The sequence below is a fragment of the Filicampus tigris genome, chromosome 2 (assembly GCF_054856515.1).
Source record: "Filicampus tigris isolate MCC_2025a chromosome 2, RoL_Ftig_1.0, whole genome shotgun sequence".
NCBI classification, from domain to species: domain Eukaryota; kingdom Metazoa; phylum Chordata; class Actinopteri; order Syngnathiformes; family Syngnathidae; genus Filicampus; species Filicampus tigris.
This window is the reverse complement of record NC_141218.1, coordinates 17217644-17240924: the sequence shown is the minus strand read 5'-3', so window position 1 is coordinate 17240924 and position 23281 is coordinate 17217644. Positions and strand designations below refer to the sequence as shown.

Here is a 23281-nt window from a genome sequence, read left to right as displayed (position 1 = left end):
GACTCATCACTCCGCTGACAACAATAAAGGAGTAGCCATTACTCTATTACGACATGTTGGATTGTATTATATTTTAAAGCAAATACATAACAATTTCTCCCTTCCAAATTTGATGTATTCATCAAATATACACTGGAACCTTGCAGACACAAAACCAACAGACCCCGGACTCAACGGACTGCAAATAGTTTCCAGTCAATCAATCAAAACTCCCCTTCTAAAGTAACTGTTTAAGTCTATTAGTTCCAGAATTGACCATAATTGCCACAGCACCAGGAAATGCCACAAAGACTGGCCACGTGTTTCCAGGTTGCACTGCTCTCTAGTCATAATTGACTAGAGCAAGATAAAAAAAAAAAGTGTATCGACACCCATCAAAAGCAATACGTGTACATATGTGGCGGTCATGCTAGCAGGGGGGATTCCCTTCAAATGTAACGTAGAGCATGGACATTAGCTTAGCATTGCTGTCGGCACATAGCTCAAAAGGAGCGTGTCGTATTGACCTATTCCTATGTATGGCTGTTTTTACTGGAGCAAATAGTGTACACGTCTCTCGACCATGCTAATTTTGGTACAATGCAGAAGTTTTTTCTTTTTTTTTAAAAAAGCCCTTATCAATGGACTCCAGTCATAATTGAGGTTTAAAGGGGAAGTGCACTACCATCACGGCTCAAGCTACCAGATCCAAGCCTCCTGCGCCCCCAAGCATCAACAAGCTAAGTTTGGACAAACTTTTCAAACATTTTTTTTTTTAATGTTTACTTCCAATTTCACTGCACTGGGCATTTTTAGGCGATGCAAAAAAGTACAAAACACTAACCTTGTGTACTATGTGTTTTTACGCCACAAAAAAGTACTTGGATGTAACGGATGATCCCTTCCTCCAAGGCCGTTAAATCGTGTTCCACTGTAACATCAAAGAAGGTACAGTTACTCAGAGAAATGCATTCAAACATTGGGAATTCTTAAATTTGATACTTTTACCATTACACAAATGTCAAATGTAACATACTTAAACATCACATTAACTATTTAACATTTGAACTGATCACAAATCAAGTGTCTGTGGGGGGGTTTGCGGTTCCGCTCAGGGTATCTTCGTCCAGGTGGGTTGGAAAGGTTTCTTAAAGTATGGGCAACCTCCACAGTCTCTGGTGGTATGGGCATGTCACTATCAACAGTCGGGGTGTTTGGGAACTGTCCTTTGGATCAGAAAGTTGGAGTTGCAGGCTTTGTAGTGATTTCTCAAGGTGATGCATACAAGAGCTGGTCAACATGCACATGTCGTAGAACATCAGGTGCAGTGTATGGACAGGAGCCCCGTTAGTGGCTGAACCTTGAAACACTGCCACTTGTCACTGTGATTGCGATAATCTCAGGTGAGGACTATTTGGCCCATATGGTCTATGCGGTAAACAATATAAATAATATAAGATAAAAAGATAAATAATATTTTCAATTGCCAACAAGTGGCAAAATGGCCACCCCCTGCGATGGACAAAAATGGGTGGATTTTACTGCTTAACTCCATTTCCACAAACACCAATATTAATCAGAATGCCATGTTTAGACTAGTGGGGCTGCGTCGATCATTTTGTTGTAAAAAAAAAAAAAAAAAAAAAAATAAAGTTTACTTCCACTTTAAATGTGAGCTCCCAAGAACACATTTTAGGGGCTAAAGAAGGAAAGTAATAGCTGATCATTAGTGTTACGAGTTGCTGCTTACCATACAAGTATTGGTTGAAGGAGCATGATAGGAAAGCGCCAATCCCGCATGGTGATGACTCGCAGGCTAAGCAAAGGGATAACTTTGGATCAAAGTGCGTCAACACTTAGTAGGAGAAGTAAGGCTTTTTGGACGCCTGTTCACAGTCTGTCATCCAGTTGCACTTAACGTTTTGTTGGAGCCGTGAGTTGTGTGGGTGCAGGACAGATGAGCAGTTTGACAAAAACTTGTAGTAATTTACAAGTCTTATGAATGAGTGTGGCTGGCTTATGTTTTCTGGCTGGGGGCATTGACAATGGTGTTGATTTTGTCCTGAGCTTTGTGCAGTTGGCTGTTTTTTTTGTGTCCACACCTCAGTACTCAATAGATTTCTTGAGAAAAAAACTCAAACAAAACAGCATTTATTTTGTTTGCCCTTAGGCCATACAGTATATCGCTGTCCTGTGAAAAATACTTATGTCCATTTTTGTCATTTTTCTTATTTTTACGTGATTTGGGTTTCTACGTTACAGACATGGCATTAACGTTAAAATAAAAAAAAAAATTAAAATCCCCAAATCGGGCATACATGTTTTTCACAGGACAGCGACAATATTCTTTCAGTCTTGTCAAAACTGCATCCAGATTTTACGAGTGTGTGTCTTATATTTGAGCCCGTAACAATATAACATTGAGTACCTGGGATCCCTTTTAGCAGCTGGTCCATAGCACATTGCCAGATAGCTAAGGCACTTGTGATGCTTAACACAAGTCTGTTGTACTGATGTAGCCCTTTGCGTATATTAATGATGAGATACAGTATTTGTGTGAACCTTCCTCCTTTACATCTGCAAGTACGCTTGGCCCAGCTCATTGTTTGTGAAATGCTCACCATTTGCTCAATATGCAAAAATATAATCAGTGCCAGGAAGTGGTTGTTGTAGTCAGAGGTACTCCTGGCTAGATTTGCACCCGGGGCAAACCGTCCCATGCAAAATGTCCAGCTATCCATTCTCTGATTTGTTTGATTCTATTTATATTTAATCTAATTCATATTTATGCAAATTATTTGGAATTTCTCTCATTTCATTGTTTTGATTGTAATGGTTCTTCGTCTGACGTTCAAATAATGTTCTTTTGCGCCTTCGGGGTTTACTCATACATATCTTTCATCCAAATTAAGAAATATAATTTGCTATCACTATTATGTTATTAACAAAACCAATTCAAACTATTTAATTAATGGTAGGTGATGTTCTTCTTTGCGGTGAGGTAAAATAAATAAATAATTTAATTAATTAAAAAAAAAATCACACAAAGTAGCAGTATCGGTCGATATTGGTATCAAAATTGTGGTATCACAAATGGTATCACCCATCACAAGATGACCGAAACGAGGAATATTGTTTTTCTGTATTTTTACCGTCGCAGGTGTCCTGTATGATCATTTGAAGCAAACACAACACACTTTATGGTGGGTTGGATAAATCACGGATCACGACCGTCCTCTTCCTGGTGTCCCACCGCAGACGTCCGTGTGTCCCACCCTGAGCGCGAGACTCGGCAGCGGGCCATGTGACCTCTGACGTCTCGGCGTACTGTAAAGACGTCTCGGTACTCGGCAGCCAATGGGACTTCCAAGGCGGCTTCCTCCTCGCACCAGCCCTAAGGAAGTCTGACTCTCAGGCAGCTTTTCACGGCGCTATCCGGTCGCCTTCTGCTCGTAAGCACACAGAGGAAATCGAGGTAAGGCAATCAAGACAAACTGGGGTACTTTTTTTCCCTACTCTGTCATATAACTTTTAAACTAACTTTTCTACCCCTCGGACGTGTAGTTGGTTTTGGTTCTCTTGCTCGACGACTTCTTGTACAACGAACACGTAAGTTTACTTTTTATGTAACAAGCGTGAGTGTTGGAAAACGATTTACTTTTTCAAAGTATATTTCTACTTGTGTCTCCTAAGAAATACTCACGTGCTGCCTCCAACGACTTTATCTTTTGGCAAATACTCAGTTGGAAAGTAACTCCAGTACAAGTAAACCCTAACATGTCGTAATTGCGCTTCCTCATTGTAAAAGTCAAAATGTATGTAATTGCGGCTAGTAAAGACTTATTTAGCATGGGTTACGATAAAATGCAAACACCAAACAGAAAACAAGATAAAATGGTGTATTTTTAACAGGTACGTACGGTTTTTTTTTTTTGGAGGTTAAGAAAATATTATTTATAAATACAGTATACATACTTTTTTCCGAGGTTAAAGTCTGATATTTTAATGATTAAAACAATTTTGATATAAGTTATATATTTTCAAGATTAAAATTTAATTCAAAGAATACAACAATATTACAAGAATAAAGTTGTATATTTTCAAGGTTCAAGTTGTAATAATATAATAATATATGGAATAAAGTAAAAAAAAAAATCCTTCATTTTCAGAATAAAGATGTTAATGGGCGAATAAAGTAAAAAAAAATTCAGAAAAAAAGTTGTGCATTTTCAAGATACATTATAAAGTCATATATTTTCGAAATTAAAGTACTGTAGGAAAAAGTTGACAATTTTTAAGAGAAATCACATTCTCATAATGAAAAGTCTTATACAGTAAATTCCTGTCCATCGTGGGATTTACATTATAGAACACCCTTGCAGTAAATGAAATCCGTGAAATAGAAATAACCTTTAGGCATGTTATTATAGCATTTACGGCACTTATATGGATCTGTACGCCTTATATTATTGTATACTCACGGTGATGATGATAAAGCTTCCGTAATACAGTTATTAGAAGTGGGCATTCATCAATACTTTAGTATGTCTGTGATTTCTCGTCAGTATTTCAGGCCCGCCTTATCGTACCGAGTCAGCCAAATGGTGTCGCGAACGGACTTACCGGTACCACTTCACACGCAGGTGCCACACTCCTGACACGGAGCCAAAAAAGAAAAATTGAAAATAAAACAATGTTGTATACCTTTCAGTCCCACAGACGCAATGACTTGCCCCATATTGTTCTTATTTCAGCGATCACCGTGCTGTTCGTGCGTGTCTGTTTTTATTTTATATATTTTTTTATTTGGTGGCGTGTCTGCTCGTACAGCGCCTGCGTGTGACGTGAAAATTATCTTCTCGACGTCGATTGGCTGACGCCGACGAGCGAAGAACTGGGACCGCGTGGGTCGGCCAGAAATACTGACGGGAACTTAGTGACGGACTTACGATGCCCACCTCTGACAGTTATATTCCTGTTTCAACACCAAAATAAAGGTGTCTTCTTTGTAAAAAAAAATGACAAACTTGTCATGTGTTGAAATTGACAGTCGAAAATGTTAAACCTGCATGAGCAACTGCGCATTAACCTAGTCTCAGCCCTTTTACATGGGCGAATTTTTTTTTTTGGGTTAGGAACGTGGTTATGGGCAGTTGCTGGCTGGCTATGTTAATTCTTTTGTTTACCTGTGTGGCTCCACCAATGCTGTTTTTGAAATGCAGTGCAGCCCTATGAATGCCACTCGGCTAACATTCCATTCCATACAGGAAAGGAAAACGTGGAAGTGATCAGCAAGGCAAGCAGTGCGCTTTGGCCCCACTGACAGAACACAACTGCCAATCAGCGGCTGACAAAATGATAGTGATGCTCTAATTGGTTGAATTAGTACATATGGGTCATTTTTCTCCATGCGCGTGATTTAAACTTAAAACAATGGTGTAAAATAACGGCAAACAGTGAAAATGCAAAATAAATAACACTTATAAAAAAAAAACCTGCAAAATACTGGGACCCGGAACCCGTGATGGAGGGAGTTTCACTGTATTTTTGAGAGAGATTTCAAATTCATACTAATACATGAATAAAATAATAATTTAGAAAAAAACCCCATTATTTTTGTCTGGTTAAAACCATAATATTAGGAAAATTAAGCTGTGTGTGTTTTTTTTTTTTTTAATGATAAATGCGTTATGTGTTTCTTCAAATGAAAAGTTCCTGCTTGGACAAAAAGTGGTATATTTTTGAATTGTTAATACAATTCATATCCATTCATCCGTCCATTTTTTGTCTGTACATATCCCCAAATAAATAATGACAAAAAACACGTATATTTTCTAGAAAAAAGTCATACATTTTACAGAATAAAGTCATAATATTACAAATATAAAGTTGTAAGAGATGGAAGAATGTAAATTGCCCTAATACTCCTTCATAGAAGACAATCTGCTATTACTTGCCGCAAGTGTCTGTTGTAGTTTCTATCTTATGAAGTATATCACAAGAAAGCTTGTGATGCCTTCACTGACTTAACATTTTAGCGATTGTACACTTGAAAGTAAAATACAAGTACAGTAAACCAGAAGGTGTTGTGAATTGATCTTGTAATGTGTAATTTTGTTCAGCTAAGTTTAGGAAGATCTTGAGACACTCATCGTCTTCAGACTATATAGCAGGAGTCTTCAATCCTGTTCCTCGAGGGCCGGTGTCCTGCCTGTTTTCCATCTCTCCCTGCCACCGATATTCACCAAAGGTCTGCCGAATCTGGATAACGATCCTGATCATTTAAATCAGGTGTGTGTTGCAGCAGGCACAGACGGAAGACAGGCAGGACACCGGCCCTCGAGGAACAGGATTGAAGACCCCTGCTATAGAGCATGGGTGATTATTAATAGCAAACACCAAAAATAGAAAGTGTTATGGAGGAATAGGACTCGGCGGCCAGCGGTATTGTACTAAAACATGAAATGTAGCTCACTTGATTCCATTTGAATGGTGAAATAACATTTCTATGACTATTTGGATTTTTATCTGTGTTACTTGTCCAAGCAGTTTTATTAGATTGTTGTGTAATTTAGTCAAATATTAATTCCTCGGAATATGCGATTTGGACCAAACACTTTAACTAATTTAAGGCAAGTTGCGGCCACTAGTATAAGAGTAATTCGTGACATTATATAAAGGCATTATGGAATAAGAGATTATGTCGGTAGCCAAAGCCTTAAAATGTTGGCAAGTGACTGTCAGCTGGCAACTGCCCGTCACAAAGTGAGGGTTGATGAGAAAATCGGATTATATGTTTGCAAAACTTCAGCAACAGAAGCCCTAAACTCAAAGTTGATATAAGTGACTTGTGAATTATGACAGCAAACACAGTATTCTTCCTTTTTTAAAAAGGAAAATAGCTGGGATTGAAGTTATTAATGCAGTTGATGCGGGTGTTTCTTTACCTGACTGCAGAGCGTATCAAGAGTTAATGCTGCTATAAGGGGTAAAGCTATATTTTTGGGTCTTTTAGTATAATGGAATTTTAAAATACTATGAAATAATGCTAAACATGGAGACAAAATATCAAATGGATGAATACGTAGCATCTTTTGCTTTTGAATGATATGCGCTGTAAACTTTAGCTTTCCGAATGTTATGTCTGTTTTACTAGTGGTGTGCGTGTGTCGTATGAGACATCGTACAGATAACTACAGCCAACTAGAGGGGAAATAGGACGTGTTTATTTATTCAGTTGGACAATGGCGTTTATTAGAGACAAGGCCACTAGCTAATTACTAATTTTAGAAATGATGGCATTAGAATTAGCCTATACTAAAGCAAAATAACACCTCTCACGGTGTTCCTAATTTTTGTGGTTAACTGCAGCAATAGGTATAAAGAGTTCTGTTAAATATTCATAATTCCCCTTTGGATTTAGTTTATGATTCCTCTCCAAGTGAGTCCATCTGTTGCTTTAAAGACTCGATGTCATGTCATAATTGCCAGTTTGGTCGCACTGTGCCTTATGTCGTCCAGAAGGAATGTTATGTCCCCTTGCCCTCTCTTCACTTGCGGGCTTTTGGCTGCTCCACACAGACCTTTCGAGGGGGGGGGGGGGGGGGGCGGAAAATCCTTAGTTCAATTTAGCAGTCATTTGCTAGAATATAGTGGCAGTTGACGTCGTCTTCTACACCTCCCCCCCCCTTTCCTCCCTGTGACTCATGTGGGTGTTGGGCTGAAATAGTTTGGTGTAGTTTTACATTCCTTATATAGCCTCTGTGGAGTGAGTTGCAGCTACAAAGTTTAGGGGGTAGGCTTTGCCAGCAAGAGTGAGGCTCTGCTTGGTTGCCTGAGCTTTTGCGATTTTTCTAGCTTTCTCCCAGGTTTGGGCCACGGCCCTTGAGGACAAGGTAGGTCCGGTACTGTCGTCCGGGTGAGGGAAGGCACCGAAGAGCAGGTAACAGAGTTAGGTTAGTTGCACAGTTGTAAGCCGGCGGCAAGTGATGTCGCCCTCCGTCTCGAGTTGCGCTCTCAAAATTGCGTTAGTTATTTAGTAGTATGTCAGCCAATGCCAGGGACTCGTTTTGACACAGCTGTTCTTGTCTAATAACAGAGAGACGGATTATATGAACCATTTGAAAATGTCAAAAGGAGTTTTCATTTTGCAAGCGGGCCAGTGTTTCATGATTACATGGATTATTACACGGGTTATCTTTCAATGAAATGTGTTGCTTCCACGCTACGTTATATTGAAATTGGAGCTTATTGTTAAATGTCACCGCTGTTGCTTTTACGCAGTAGATTTATGATGATGGTGTGTCTGGTACCGATTTGTAATAACATGCTCAACATATGAATGTTCACCTCAAGTCCTGGCAAAAGGGAAAGACAGCTAATAGTCTGTCTGTGCAAGTGCCCGTTCTAATATTGTATTGTGTATGCTATGTAAACAACTGAGGTCAAGTTGGCAAATTCTACCATATCGTCGCTGTCCTGTGAAAAACGCTTATGTCCTTTTTTTCATTTTTCTTATTTTTACGCGCATGGTGTTTCCGCATTACTGACTTTGCGTTAGCATGAAAATAAAAAAATAAAAAATCCCAAATTGGACATACATGGTTTTTCACAGGACAGCGACGACATTGAACACATTTTTCTCGAGAACATTATGTAGCCCCCAACATATAAATGACAAATTAGCCATGTGAAATTGATTGTGGATTAATTGCGACTTGAACCATTTGAGGCAAAATGGAGCGCACTAATTCTGCAACCAGCAGAAGTGATGTTGATTCAGTCTTGACTAGGTTGTGGTGCGGTTATTTTTAGAATCGATTATTCTGTCAATAATTCCATCGATTTTGTTTTGTATTGACGTGTATGGCAAAACCATTATTTTCCTCATTTACTGTTTCTAAACCAATTATTGTCGTATATTTGGTATTGTTTAGTGATTAAAAAAACAACAACAATTTAACAAAAATTAAGCAATCACACGAGAGTGATTGTTGTTGTACTCTCCAAACTTTTTGAGACTGATTCAATGAGTGGTTTGGTCATTGTTTTTCAAAGTAAAAACTGTCTTACTTTAAATCTATATTTATAAAGGACTACAGAAATCAGAATAATTACTGTTGAGAGGCTGAAATGAGAGGATTTGGACATTTTTAGGTTAAATAATAGCTCTTAACAGTTACTCAATCATCAAAATAGTTGTCCATTATTTTGATTCGATTACTTGTAGATTTATCCATTAATTTTGACACTAATCTAATCGGAGGTTAATGTTATGGAAACCTCTTTTGTGACATTAATCTGTTCAATACGCCTTTGATGTGGAACAGGAGTCAAGTGCATTAAAAAAGCCATCCTTATAAGTAACATAAACAAATAACCCAAGTGATGGTTACTTGGTCCCGTAGTCGATCAAGGAAATTGAGTCAAGTGCCCATCCTTAGTTCGATCATGCTCTGAAATAATATGTATGAATAGCATTGGAGGCCTTTTCCCCCGGAATTCATATTGTTTGCTTCTATGTCTTTCCCAAAGGCTATGAACGTGTACTCTGTAACCCTCAGCGGCCCAGCGCCGTGGGGCTTTCGGCTTCAGGGTGGCAAAGACTTCAGCATGCCCCTCACCGTTTCAAGGGTAAGACTTTTGTTTACATGCGTTTGTTACCATTGAGATGCTGGCAAGTTTTGAGATTTTAGAGAGTTTGATCTTACATTACTGTGTCTTATCGTGTGTCAAAAATCGTAAAAACGCCTTCTGCAGTAGTGTACCTAAGTCTTAGGCCACCATTATCCACTAGAAGCTTGGGTCAAGGAAGAATTTTAGTGTACTTCTGGATAGAGGTGCGGCTACAGGAATTTATTTTCACAATTTTTACCCTGCCTGGCACTGTCTGTCTTCTTGGCAACTCTTCATGACCCAGAAAGTAGCATACTAGCTAACAAACACTGATACAGTACACCACATGAATGTTAAGATTATTCTTGTTGTTTTTTAACTTCTGTTACTAGTACGGGCTTGTTGAAAGTCATTCTAGTGATGTGCAATTCTTGCTAAAACAACAAATCTAATAGTGGCCTCAAATATGTACGTCTAGTTTTTATTTATCCAACAAACAACCAACAGCCGTTTAGTGTAGCTTTTTGAACAAAGCGCCAAGAAAAACAACAAGAAAATGTTGCTGCTGGTGATCAGAAGCAAGCCATGTAGAGGCGTAATTGCTTCACATTTAACAATGTGTACTCTCAAGTGCGTTATCTGTCCCGACCCGACCCGAATCAATCATTTGAACGGTTTGTTTACTCTGTTCTTGTTAACACCAGCACTGTGGCAGTTTTCCAGCTACTATGTTGACAAAAGATTTTCCCTTTCCATTTTTCTCTTTATTTGCCTCTCATGTAAAGCAGCAATATTCTGAGTATATATGTGTTTCGGGGTGAAATGAGTATTCAAGTACTTTGTAATTCGGTTTCCTCGATACAAAAAAATTACACATTTCTCGACAAATCTACACTTTTTTTTTCTGCCGCGGGTACCCAAGCCAGCCGCATCAATGCTTGTTCATGCCATCATGCATGACAGTAATACGCGGTGAGAAGGATAACCTCAAAATAAGACTTTGCTGACCAAAAGAACACATGGACATAAATGCCCTGGCACGCTTTTATTTTGAAGTAGTTCCAGACAGTGCACTGTGGCATGAAGTCTGTCTGACTCGTCTTCTCAACTGTAGTTGGGAGCAGTTTATATTGACGTCACAAACTGTCGCCCCCATCCAGCACCAGCACAATGACTACGTTTACATGCAGTCAATATTCGGGTTACGGCCAAAATTCCGATTTCTGAGTCATTCCGTTTACATGGCTTGAGCGGAGAGAGTTACCCCCCACATTTAAATAACCCGATTGAAGCGGCGGCGCATGGACGTCATGACTCAATTTACGTCATCTCTGCTTGTGACTTGCTTCCGTCAAGAAAACACATTATAGTCATGTCACACACCGCACAATTGAAACAGACGGTTTCCTCCTCGCTTTAAGTGTGGTGCCGTACTAACTCTAGCTTTCGCCATGTTTTGTTTATCACCAAACGTGTATTTCTGGTGGGTTGCGTGCCAAACAGCGCGTATACAACTACTTCCCGTACTACAAAGACCAAGATTCCTTGCGGTTGAGCATGCGCAGACTGTCCCTTGCAATCGTCGTATTCCGATTGCCATATACATGCACGCATATTTGGGTTGGAAAGGGAGTAACCCAGGCCCCCTTACCCCTCGCGGTTGATTTAGGACCAGTGCGTGGTCTACTGGTCGACCGTGATGGACTGGTCGGGCACCGCTGTTCTAGTGGCTAACAGCTAGCCGCTAATCGAGTGCCCCATAAAAGGTGGCAAAAGCTGTGGGATTACTTCTCAAAGGCAGTTTAATAGGAGAAAAAGAGCCTGTACACTTTTGCTGATAGCCTGACACAGTTGCACTTCCTACTGATGAACTCTTTAACAAACCAGGCTTTCTCAAATGTGCTGTTTTCGCCTGACTATTGATAGTTCGCAGTGGTCACAAGGACATGCTGCCATTTGTTTGTTTGCCACCTCCTCTTGAGTGACTGTCTTGCAAATAGCCTGTAACCTACTTTGTGCTATTGAAGAGCACAGCAGCCACTTTCCAGGCCTTATAAGTGCACAATGGCTTGCTTGCACTCCCAATTTCCGAGTGGTTGCCAGAACGCCACAAGCTTGTAAAGGGACGCATATACACACGGAGATACAGAAACACACAATGCACTGCTTCACGAGTCACGCAATTTTTTAAAGTGAGATGCCATTGAGGTGTAACGTCATCAGTCTTGTCAGTACACGTCTCCTATCTGATCTGCTAGCTGGTTGGCATCGCTAACAGAAACACGACATTCCCTTGGACTTCTGACATGATTGATTGTCCTCTCGCTATACACCAAACCAATGAGAAACAAGTCATTTGATGATTTGTCCTCATCCAAACAAGGATTTGGGAGCACTTAAAAGAAATTTCAGTCCAGACGGTCGAGACCAATCTACCTGCAGGTTTGTAGATGTTCTAAAACGAGTGATTAATCAGTGGCTGCTATCTTTGTTAGCTGCAGTAGTTTTCCAGGCCCTCTGGCTCAGGAGTTATAAAGTTGTGACATGGTTTCTCTCATTGCCTCTCTGGCACCGTTTGCTCTCCTTGCTGTCATTAAAAAGTGGACAGTGAATCACACGTAGGCAGAGGATAGTGATGGAATTAACAAGTCTTCTTCTGGCACTGACTTTAGGGTGGACAAATTCAGTGGGTGGTCTTTGTTGGCTGGTTGCTGGTGAGTAGGGCTGTTCGATTTTGCCTAACAAGAAAATCCCGATTATTTTCTCTCAAACCCGATTTTACGATTACGATTTCTTTGTAAAACAAAAAAATCATGAAAAATGAAGTATTTTGAATGTCTTTTCTTTAAACTTAATTTTTCTTTCTTTGAACTCAAAATGCCAGTTAATTTAACTTAATACACATAGAACAATACATTGGGATTAACAGCGTTTTACTTACACAATAGATTTCAGATCTGTTCTTAATTAAACCAATAATGAAAGAAGAAAGTGCATATACCATCTGAAACGAAATCATCACCATGAGAGACAGTCAAGTCTGTAAACCAAACAGTCTGTCAGCAAGTCATTTTGCCAACCAGCTAGTGACTAGCCTTTCACATTTCTCCCTGGTCTTACTTCAACATAAATCAATGATTAGTGCAAAACTGTCACTCAATAATACAATGCACTGTCAAGCTTAAGTACGGATGCATAGTTCGGCTGGACCAGAGGTCCATTGTAGAGGAGAAAAAAAGGGACGCCTTTCAGACGTTGAGTTACTTGCTCACGGGTTATATTGTACATGCGGGTAACACCGAGTTAAAAGCAATCATGCCATGAAGAACACACGGAGTGACTGGACCAAAGGCTCTGCAAAATGCTGAAAATGATTGAAAGTGACACCTCGTCACATATCAATGGGTTGAAGTGTTTTTTGTTTTTGCCGTAAAGGTGAGATGGCAATTTGGGACTGCACAATTAACTTCCATAATTAATTTGCTCATGTTGCAGTGTCACTTCCTAATAATTCGTATAAATGAGCATTATGATGGGGCCCTTGTTTGTATAGATGAGGACTATGCCATGCTACATTATGTGTTGTCGAGCTGTCGAGGTTTCTGTGCTCTTTGTGCAAGCCCCTTGCTTTCCGCCCCCCTCTTGTTTGTGAGCCTGGGAAGCGACGCTTTCTCAACATTCCTCACATTTTTCTTGCATCCACCCTGTCGCTGCCAGTAAACAGTCCCTGCCTCTTTTCTGTGTCGAATGTGTCTTCCGCACTCAATTTTGTCAACCATATGTTAACGAATATTCCGGACAGGAGCAGTTCATATTTCTCAAATTTCTACTTGTATCTGACTGATTAATTATGGACTATTGATAGCTTTAAAATGTAATGTTATATTTAATGATTTCAACATTGACAATTTAAGTTTGTCAATATTTCTTATGTTTATCATATATTTCATATATTTAAACATATAAATAATATGACAGAATCGTTTTAAAAAAAAAAAAACCTGCAAATACACCACCTAGCATTTTATATTAAATTAATAACACTTCTTTAGTTCATCATCATTTTTAATTAATCAATTCTTGGAGCTTTCTTTTATAATAGTATTTAAAAAAAACAAACTGCATAAGTAGACCATAAATATTAGCTCAATATCACACAATAAGAGAAGAATCTGGTGCACATTCATCTTTGTCAGGAAAAAGAAAAATAGTTTGGCTGTGTGACCTTTTATTTTGTTCTTATTAATGGAGGTTCCTTTTTACTTTAACAGCTTGGGACCAAGCTGATTCCTCACCTTAAACAGGAAAAGCCATCACAATGTGCTTGTACTTTCCTCTCTACCACTAAAAGAAAAACAAAGGAGAGAGGAAAAGTTAATAAAACCTTCCTCTCCCTTCTTTAAAAAAAGTTATTTTATACTCCAGTAGTCTTGTCACTAGTATAAACTCAATTTGAGTTCCTCTCAGGACTTTCTTTGTTTTTTGCCACATTGTTTGAATATGAATGGGATTCTAGGAGCAGTTTCCAGTCAAGAGCGACACCGATTTATTATCCCTCACAGTTTCTACCATGTTTCAAAATCATTTCATAACTATTTCCCCATCCACATCTCAAATGAGTAATTTCCTGTGAGTGTCTAACCCAAAATGAGATAACGATGATGTCATCATTCCGTGCATCATTTATTATATCAGTTATCCTGTTCAGGGGTCACAGGGCAACCCAAGTCTAGCCCAGCTGCGTTATGGCGAGAGGCGGGGTACACACTGTGATGTCATTTCAATGTTATTTTGACCGATTTATCAGTCGCCTCCTAGAGCTATTCGACCGGCCAAAACGAATGACCACTTTCATATGTGGTCCTGGCCATAGCAACTGACATGAAAAGCACTCAGTCCAGAATTGACAAAGTGAAAAAAAATCAGCCGAGGGTCGTATTAGTGTTTGGCCATTAGTTTGTTAGTAGCAGGCTGTGTGCTGGTTCGTGAGGATGGTCTGAATTGTTTGAAACTGGACAGAAGATGGCATTGTGTATTCCGAGGTAGGGCGAATGCTTCGCAACTGGCAAGAATTGAAGCTACCATCGTCTCGATTTGTGCTAAAAAGTATTGGGTTTGTTGTTTAGATGATTTCGTATTTTTTCATGTGGACATTTGTGCGTAATTTGACTGGCCGGATAGAACAAACAAGCAAAAAGTTTCAAGATTTTGGGAGGTCGTCCACTTTTTGAGTTGGCAATATGTAGTCGTTTGCGGTTTTGTGAAACAACTGCAAGGCTGCTGGATTCACAAGAATTCGGGCATGTAATCATTTCAATCCATCTTGCTACATTTTCCACCCAGTTTCTGTGGGCCCTTTTCCATATGAATTTGTGGAACAAACTCGTTTGAAAGCAACCATCTGATGTCTGGTCAATGTAATGACTCATGAGCATAATCTGATTCGTTTCTGGAACCCTTCTCATAAATTGCACTCGTCTTGTTACCTCTCAATTTGATTTGACCTTGAGAAAAGGGACATGTGGTAACGTAACATGATATCTCTCCTTACATATATTCCCCACTTTATTGTTCACCAGAAAGTCACGCAATTAATAACACGTTGTGAAAATGACAGTTCCTGTCAAAGTCAAGTCACAGCTGGGGGGGGCTTGGGGGGGCTTGGGGGGGGCAACTCCTCAGGAGTTTCTGCCCTACTTCTTAAGCCAGTGCAGCTATACAAACATTTTGATAAAATGATGCGCGTCCTCCTGCGCCCCATCTGTTTTTTATCAGTGAACACATGTCCCGTCATCGGAAATCAAACGTTGGGAGGAAATTACAGATGATGTCATGTCAATAAGCAAGTAAGGAGACGTCGAATGTCTCACTGCCGCAGCTGGATGTGTCTGGATTCTTTCGGTTTGCATCAGTGTCTAACATGTCAACCATCTGCTTTTGGATCACTACCCTTAAAGCCTCTCTCGTACACTTGAGGAAAAGCAGCCTTGTTAGAGGGCTGCATGAATATTTTAGTACCTACTGATGGATTGCCCACAGGGGGCATGTCTGATGTGGCGCGTTGACTGCCAATTTCTTGCGTTGTGAGCAGTGTAGCGGCGTTTTAAGGTGAGCTAATGCAAGGTGTTTTGACTGCACGATTGCGGTCCTGTACTTAAAGCTTTGGTTTCTCATTTCTCAGAGGACTATTTTTGGATTTGTATCAGCTGCGCCCTGTGAGTGATGTCAGCACAGTCCCTGGGCCCCCAAATAGCTGTGGAAATAATAAAAATGAGCCGGGGGTGAGCTACCCGGCCAATATCGCTCCAGCTGCAAATAAAGTTCAGTGTGGAGAAAACAAGCCAAGGATAGTGTTCAGCATCAGTCAACAGCAGCACTTGAAAAGCTTATTGTGGACCTTGCACATTGAAAGGCTCCCAAGGCTTTGAAATTTGATCTCCTTGCAAAACACCTTAGCCGCTGTTCTCTTGTGAAAGGCAAATTGATAAGAAAAGGCTTCACTTCAAACAATAATGTCATTTATTTGACGTGAGCAGCTACTTAATAGTTGTGGCATCGGTTTGTTACATTTGACACCCCCCCCCACCCGTAATTAGAACACGGTGGCCCTGTCACGCATGCATCACGCTTGCATCGGCATTTAAGCTCCTCGCTTCTCATGAGCCACCGTACAAGTGCAAGTTACCTTCTGGGACATGTTTTCCACTGTCCTTCGCCATATTTACAAACTGCTGGCGAGATATAGTGTTTCCGTCTCACTCCCCCCCCCCCCCAACCAACCAACCAAAGGCCTGAGGACAGCAAGTTTAGGTGCTGCCTTCTCAAGTGATGCAACAGCTGCATTCTGAACCTGAGCCAGGAGGACAGGTGTCTGTGTCCATCACTCACTCAATCATACATGAAAACAACCTTTGCAGACTTTACAGCATCAATATTTGTTTTTTTTTTTGTTCGCCAACAGACAAACATACTCTAATATATCAACCTTTTAGTGAGTCACATTATTTGCATTGAAAAAGATTATTAATTTTAAGGATAAAGAAGCTCTTATAATGGATGGATGGCTGTTAATAATACAAATATCGGCTTTTGTTATTGTATAATTAGTGCACGATTATAATGATAACATATCTGGGCCATTGTAATGTTATTTGCTCAATAATGGTAATGAAATACCCCACTGAATTTTACTTTGAAAATCAATTGTTTTACTGATATGAGTATTTGAATTATTGGCAGTTATCATTCAATCATTTTTTCGAAGAGAAAAAATATGTTCTAAAGTATTATTTTTCACACTTTTCATGACTTTTTAAAATGTCTTTACCGTTATTGTTCCCAAATGAAATTTCATGAGTTGCAGCATGTTTTCTCAAGATGCTAATTGCATTTTTGGATATATTGGATTTCTCTCCTATTGCTCGATATGCTTTCCCCCAAAAAATCTTTTCCAAATGGTCCTTCTATGTCACTCAAGCTTTACCGATCTTTACCGTTAAAGCCACTGGAGGGACCCTCATTATGTTGTTGCAATACACCAGAGGGATCTGTGCGCTAAAGTGCTGGGATGCGGCAGTCGTTTTGCATTCTCAAAATAGCAAAATAGATGTTGTTATCTCTGAGGTAGGAATATTTGATTAACAATTTCATGTTATTCCGCCCCACGCTGCCGTTTTTACAACTTCAAAATAAAAGTGTACCTAGGCATTGATGTCCATATACCATTTGGTAAGTAAGGTTTATTTTGAAGTTGGTCTTCTTCCTAACAGTTTCCACGTAAATAAGCGGGTACTCGAGGCACTAAAAAATGCCTCAGCATTTTTTTTTAACCTAGCCACACACATTTCTCAAGGACTCCTTTCAGACCAACTTTAGACTATTTCTTTTTTTGGCAGTTGCCAGCTATTTGAGATGGAGCATATTATACACTCTCTGGACACAACCTTATGTTATGCAAGCTCAGGCTAATGAGATCATATGGAGGCACTTAATCACAGATTTGACTTTTACAAGCACTTCTCAGCATAGTGCAGCAAAGTTCTAGACTACTTCAATCACAGCAATAGAGACATTGTTCAATTAATATCTCTGACTGTCAATCAAACCAGAGCAGTACGAGGCAAAAAAACAATAACGAAAGTACCACCTGTCCTTCCTCCCGTTAGATCATGCAGGTGGTACGAGTGAAAAGCGGTCTAATTGATGCTGAGGAATGAATCGGCTTTTAATCGCGGAAAAAAATCCAATAATGTGGTTTTGATGTGGAGAGTTTTTATGGGCTCAGTCAAGCGTAGGTTTGCGTCTGTAACAATTCCTGCCGGGACTTACAGAATATCTTGTAGGATGTTGCTAATCATTTAACTGCGTTAAAATGAGTTTTATGAGGTATTGTGGGAGTAAAAGGGAGGCCAGGCTGTGTCTGTCAGCGGGGAACCTCAGTGGTTTACTAGAATACGCCTCCTTTTAGAATATGTCACAAGTGTCAAAGTCATTGTTATTTTTTGCCATAGAAGACTCACAAGAGTTTTTTGTTTTTTTTGTTTTTTTTTTAAAGTTGACAAGCTGTTTCTTTTTTAGTCCAGCTCATGGCTTCCAGAGACGGCCAATCAACAGCAATTAAAGTGACGTTTTAACTTGACTGTAAAAGAAGAATAGCCTCAGAGGAAGGCATTTCTTCTTATTTTTAGCGTTAACATGCTTTGATTCAAGGCCGTCAGTTTTTGTGGGGTGCGCCGTGGAGCTGCCTTCAGTTTACAGACAACATTCCCTCCTTGCTCGCACAAGTGTTTATGTTTAATGTGCAGAATCAAAGCGCAGCGAGCGCGATAGCTTAGCTGAACATGGCAGAAATGTATCGATTGAACTGCTGAGTCCTCTGAGCTTCTGATGAGCCAACATTTGCGGGGATCCATGACACCAGTGAGTAATCCTAATGGGGTTTTGCCTGAAATCCTGGTACAGGCTCTCTTATCTGATGCCACTTTGTACTTCACTTATCAGTGCATTTGACACACGGATCGTGTTTCATTAAGCCGCATGGCCAAGCTGACAGGGGGATTATGAAACCTGATTTGGCATCTCCCCTCTTTGTATTAGCGCTTTTAGTAGAGATGGCAGGCCGGGCAATTTTACCTAGATTATAGACTGTCTTTTCTTCCTGTTTGTAACAAGACCTGGTAGCGTTGACAGAACATCTGCCCCAAGAGGATGATGTCACCCGTTTTGTCAGTGAAAATGGTCAGAGACTTATCTGTCTGCATGGAAATAATGACATGGCTGTTCCAGTGAATTATGCGACCGTATGAGGCATGCGGTGGCTGTCTGGGGCTTTCAAGGGCCGCTTTTATCATCTGTTGTCACATCTGCAGTGAATCATGTGATGACTGATGACATCATGATGGCCCTTTCCCCTCTTAGAGCTGAGTGAAATAGCTCTCCTGGCTTGTCTGACTGTACACACCCCCCGAGTTGCTTATTAGGCCTTATTAATAACCATTAAATCACCGTCAGCCCTACATGACTTTTGGATTCATATTTTCTGTTTTTGTGGTTTGACATGCCCCTTTGTTGTGCCATCATAAACAAATGAGATAATGGTTTGTGATTTAGGGGCTGTGCACGCAACACTATTTTCAGATGAATATAGAAAAGCCTGTTGTTGTTTTGGATGCTTGGGTCTTGAGGTAGATTTTTTTTTTTTTTTCCCCCAGCAGGAGGGTTATTTTCTTTGTGAAGATGAAAATGGTTTCTGTCAAAACAGGAGTATTCAACGCAGCACTGCAAAAGTATGTCACGAACAAACAACTGGGCTTTTGTAGTGGTTTTTAGGACTGTTTTTCCATAAAAGTATACATTTTGTACAATGTTAATGCATTCAACTGAGTCATCACATTCTGAATCGACGTAATGCCGCTTCCAAGCGCAAAACAACGTTTGGAGTGAAAACGTTTTGCGCGCATTCCCTAATGTGTAATGTTGAAATAGCTCAAAACCTTTTCTATCCTGTATTCTCTCTTCCAGCTGACGCCGGGCGGGAAGGCAGCTCAGGCTGGTGTCGGGGTCGGAGACTGGGTGGTCTCTATTGATGACCTTAACGCAGAGGACTTGACCCACGTGGAGGCCCAAAACAAGATCAGAGCAGCGTCAGACTCCCTCACCCTCACCCTTAACAGGCGAGTCCGTTTGCAGGGAGATGCAGCAAGGAATTAACTTCAATTTTATCCCAGTCGAGTGCACAGCATACGTCACTGTACATTAATACCCACTTTATACTCAACTAGATGAACTATGACGTTGCCCTTAAAATATGTTGCAAATATGTTACATAAACTCCTCAGTCACAACATTAGACCCGCAGATAATAGTCAGATACGATTCAAAGATGTAGCGAAAATGTTGCTTCCCCGCAGATAATAGTGTTTCGTTTAAATTGCATTTATAGTGCGGTTGTAGTTTGCAAGCCATAGTCAAGTGCATGCAGTGGCCTTTGTCCCTTTGAACACTGGTTAATAAAAGTACACAGTGTATGGATTAATGCACTCTGCTGAAGAACCTGAGCCAGAAAATGTTCTGATGTTTTCAGTAATTTTAATTAAAAGTGGTTGACCTTCATACAAGCAGCACTTAAGAATTACCCGTGTAGATTCTGCCAAGAATTCCTGACTGAAAAAGTATCGCTTCAGAGTGCAAAGTAAAAATGATTCATGAGGTGCTTAATTAAAACTGGAAAAAATAAGACCACCCACCCAAAGGAAGATGGACTGTTTTGAGTTTTGGATAAAATGAGAACGTATTGACTTGTCAAGTCATAAACATGAGTCGGGATGCTGTCAGGAGACTCATTTAGATTTTGTGATCCCCATAAGTTGAGATGCTGTGATCACAGCTGTTGCTCAGCCAATATGCCCCCATCCAGCTCTCTGTGGGTTTGCCTGCCAACACACTGGGGCTGATATGCACTGACAAATCTTTCACTATGTTTCCCTTTGATTTTCTAGATAGCAGAGCCAGAACTTCAAATAGTTTCGAAGTCTCCTATTCTCGTGCATACAGTTCAAATATAGAATCTATTTCCCCGTAGGAAAACACACACCAAAAATCATAAATGAATCCATTCGAGGGTCGGACTGTCCCCCTCATAAAACATTTGAGGTGAATGGAAGTTAAGCACAGCAGAATAAAACTCAAATATATCAAACTGTTGCACCATTGGCAAGTACTGTTTGAGGAAGTTGCAGAAGGCGACTTCATTTGTTGTACTTTAACATTTGTGACTGTTATTTAGGTGTTTCACACATCAAACATTAACAACAAATTGTCAATTAACTTCTGATGAAGAATGAGCAGAAGAAAATTACCGTGAGAATGAACACAGCTAACTTTGCGGTCTTCTTCGTCTTACATATTGGACTGAACATCCAGGAGAGAGACATATTTACCGCTACTATTACTTCAACAAGTATTTTTTTTTTGTCTTGAGAGAGACTGTTTGTTAAAGTCTTGCGCAGCGGTTTGATTTCTAAGGTTTTGTGGGACTTAAGTGGCATTCTTTCCTTTTTTCACCAGAAAATATTGGATGCACTATATAAAAAAACTAAATAAATTCTACACACAACACTAAATAATGACAGGAAAAGGTTGTGGGAGTATGTGCAAAGTTATTAAAAATGAATGAAACTGAGAAATGACATTATAATTGAGCTCAGGCACATTCTGTTTCCACTGATCATGCTTGAGATGTTTTTATGGATAAATTGGGGTCGACCTGTTGTAAATTCAGTTGATTGGACATTATTTGGAAAGGCCTGTCTGTATAAGATCCCACAGTTGGTGGCCCGGGGCCACTACGCGACTGTGTAGGTCCACCTGAAGTTTACCGACACTGGCCCGGGTCGGCCAGTGCAAATTTCATACATAAATACAATGAAATCAACACATACTTGTAATGTTTTTATATTTAATATTCAATATTTGCAGTTTTGTCCACTTAAATTGATCAATCATCATTAATACTTTTACCGCACTGTGTATATCTTTTATGGCTTGAACAAGATAAAAAAAGGCCATAAAATGTTAAATATTCAATTTGATTTTATGCTGCAAAAATAAACTTAGTGTGAAAAAGGTAAAAAAGTATAAGTAAAAATACACAGAAGTAATTTAAAGGCTTAAATAATACAGCAAAAAGATGCTAAATATGAAAAAAATATTTAAATTTATCACATTATACCATAAAGATACAGTCCACCACAACAAGGCTCAATAGGCTTAATGAACCTGACCCTGCAGTAGCCTCAATAATTCATATAAATGGAAGAGGTTTAGACCCATTAGGACTTGCTGGCCACCGAAGTTTGCCAAGAATCAGGTGAAGAACTCTCAAACCATGAGAGACTCAATTCTTTGGTCTGATGAGACAAAGAACGATTTGGCATTAATGCCAGTTGATGACCAATGCCATCCTTGCAGTGAAGCATGCAGGTAGCAACATCATATTATGGGGGACACAAGAACTATTTTGCAAACCGTGTCGGCATTGCTAAATTGGTCACGCTAGTCAGGATTAAGAGGAAAAATGAATGGTTCATCTTTCAGCAGTTCAACAACCCTAAGCCCAAAGCAGAGATAGCAAAGATTTGGCTTGACAACTCTGTCAAGGTCTTTGAGTCACTCAGACGTGAATCCAATTGAACATCTCTGGAGAGATCTGGAAATGGCTTTGCACGAATGCTCGCCATCCAATCTGTTGGATCTTGAGAGGTGCTGCCTGCAAAGAGGATTGAGCTCAACTGCCCAAAGATCGGGGAGACAGTAATTGCTGCCAAAGGTGCCTCAGCAAAATTTGGCAAAAAAGACTGTGAATACTTAGTGAAAGTGTGCTGTTTTCTCGGGAAAAAAAGCAAATATTTTATTTTCCTTAGCACCCCCGCCCACCCCGTGTTATCATTATGAGGTCTTGTCTGTAGAATTTTGGGAGTAAGACTGTAACAACAAAATGTGGGGGGAAAAAATGTAAGGCGCTGTGAATACTTTGTGGATGCACTGTAGATGTAGCCCAAGATTGAGCAGACAGGGAAAAGGGCAGCAGTGCCTGTTTGTTAAAGTAGGCTCAGAGTTTGTACTCGTACTTGACGCAGATAGCAATGCAAAGACCCAGCCTGTTAAATCAACATCTTGCCCTCCGCAATGGTTGTTATTATTAAAGTGGAAGACAGGCAAATGATGTGTTTGCTCGTGCGTTGGCAGTCATCCATGCTTTGCTTTAGTGCTTGGAGAGGAGGGCAGCTGCACACTGACGAGAGATGGTTGCTTTTATTTGTTTGGTCTTTAACGTCACTGATGACCTTTTTCAGGGTTTGGGGTTTATCCCGACATTTTATTGGAATAATAAATATTTATTCTGTTAACATCTTTTGCTGAATGCAGCAAAATAAAAGCACAGCGCCATTAGTAGGTGTATTTATGTGAAACAGTAAACCCGGTATCATTATGAAAATTATAAACTTAGATCAATGATGATGATGGCTCATTTTAAAAGCATCCAACTTGTTTTTTATGAGCTAGGCTTGCCTTATGCAATTATTTGATTCAGGAAATGAGGTCAAATGATCTCATTGAGCTCGTTTGTTCAATCTCGCGGGTTAAACTCGGTCCAAGCAAACTCATTCCCCTGGAAAAACACAAATCA

The 23281-nt window shown here is 39.9% G+C and overlaps 1 protein-coding gene across 9 annotated transcripts in view; it reads left to right on the top strand.

Annotated features, from left to right (window-relative positions):
- Positions 1-778: 778 nt before the first annotated feature.
- Positions 779-23281, top strand: part of pdlim7 (PDZ and LIM domain 7) — a 43533-nt gene continuing 21030 nt past the window's right edge. The window contains exons 1-5 of one of the 9 annotated variants that reach the window (XM_086012791.1): positions 779-927; positions 3140-3454; positions 3544-3588; positions 9514-9612; positions 19615-19766. In XM_086012791.1, the coding sequence (XP_085868917.1) occupies positions 9517-9612; positions 19615-19766 (248 nt within the window). In that variant the 5' untranslated portion in view covers positions 779-927; positions 3140-3454; positions 3544-3588; positions 9514-9516. Of the gene's footprint in view, positions 928-3139; positions 3455-3543; positions 3589-6307; positions 6358-7729; positions 7935-9513; positions 9613-18346; positions 18514-19614; positions 19767-23281 lie in introns of those variants that run through there. The other 8 variants (XM_086012775.1, XM_086012767.1, XM_086012827.1 and 5 more) reach the window with 8 other exon arrangements.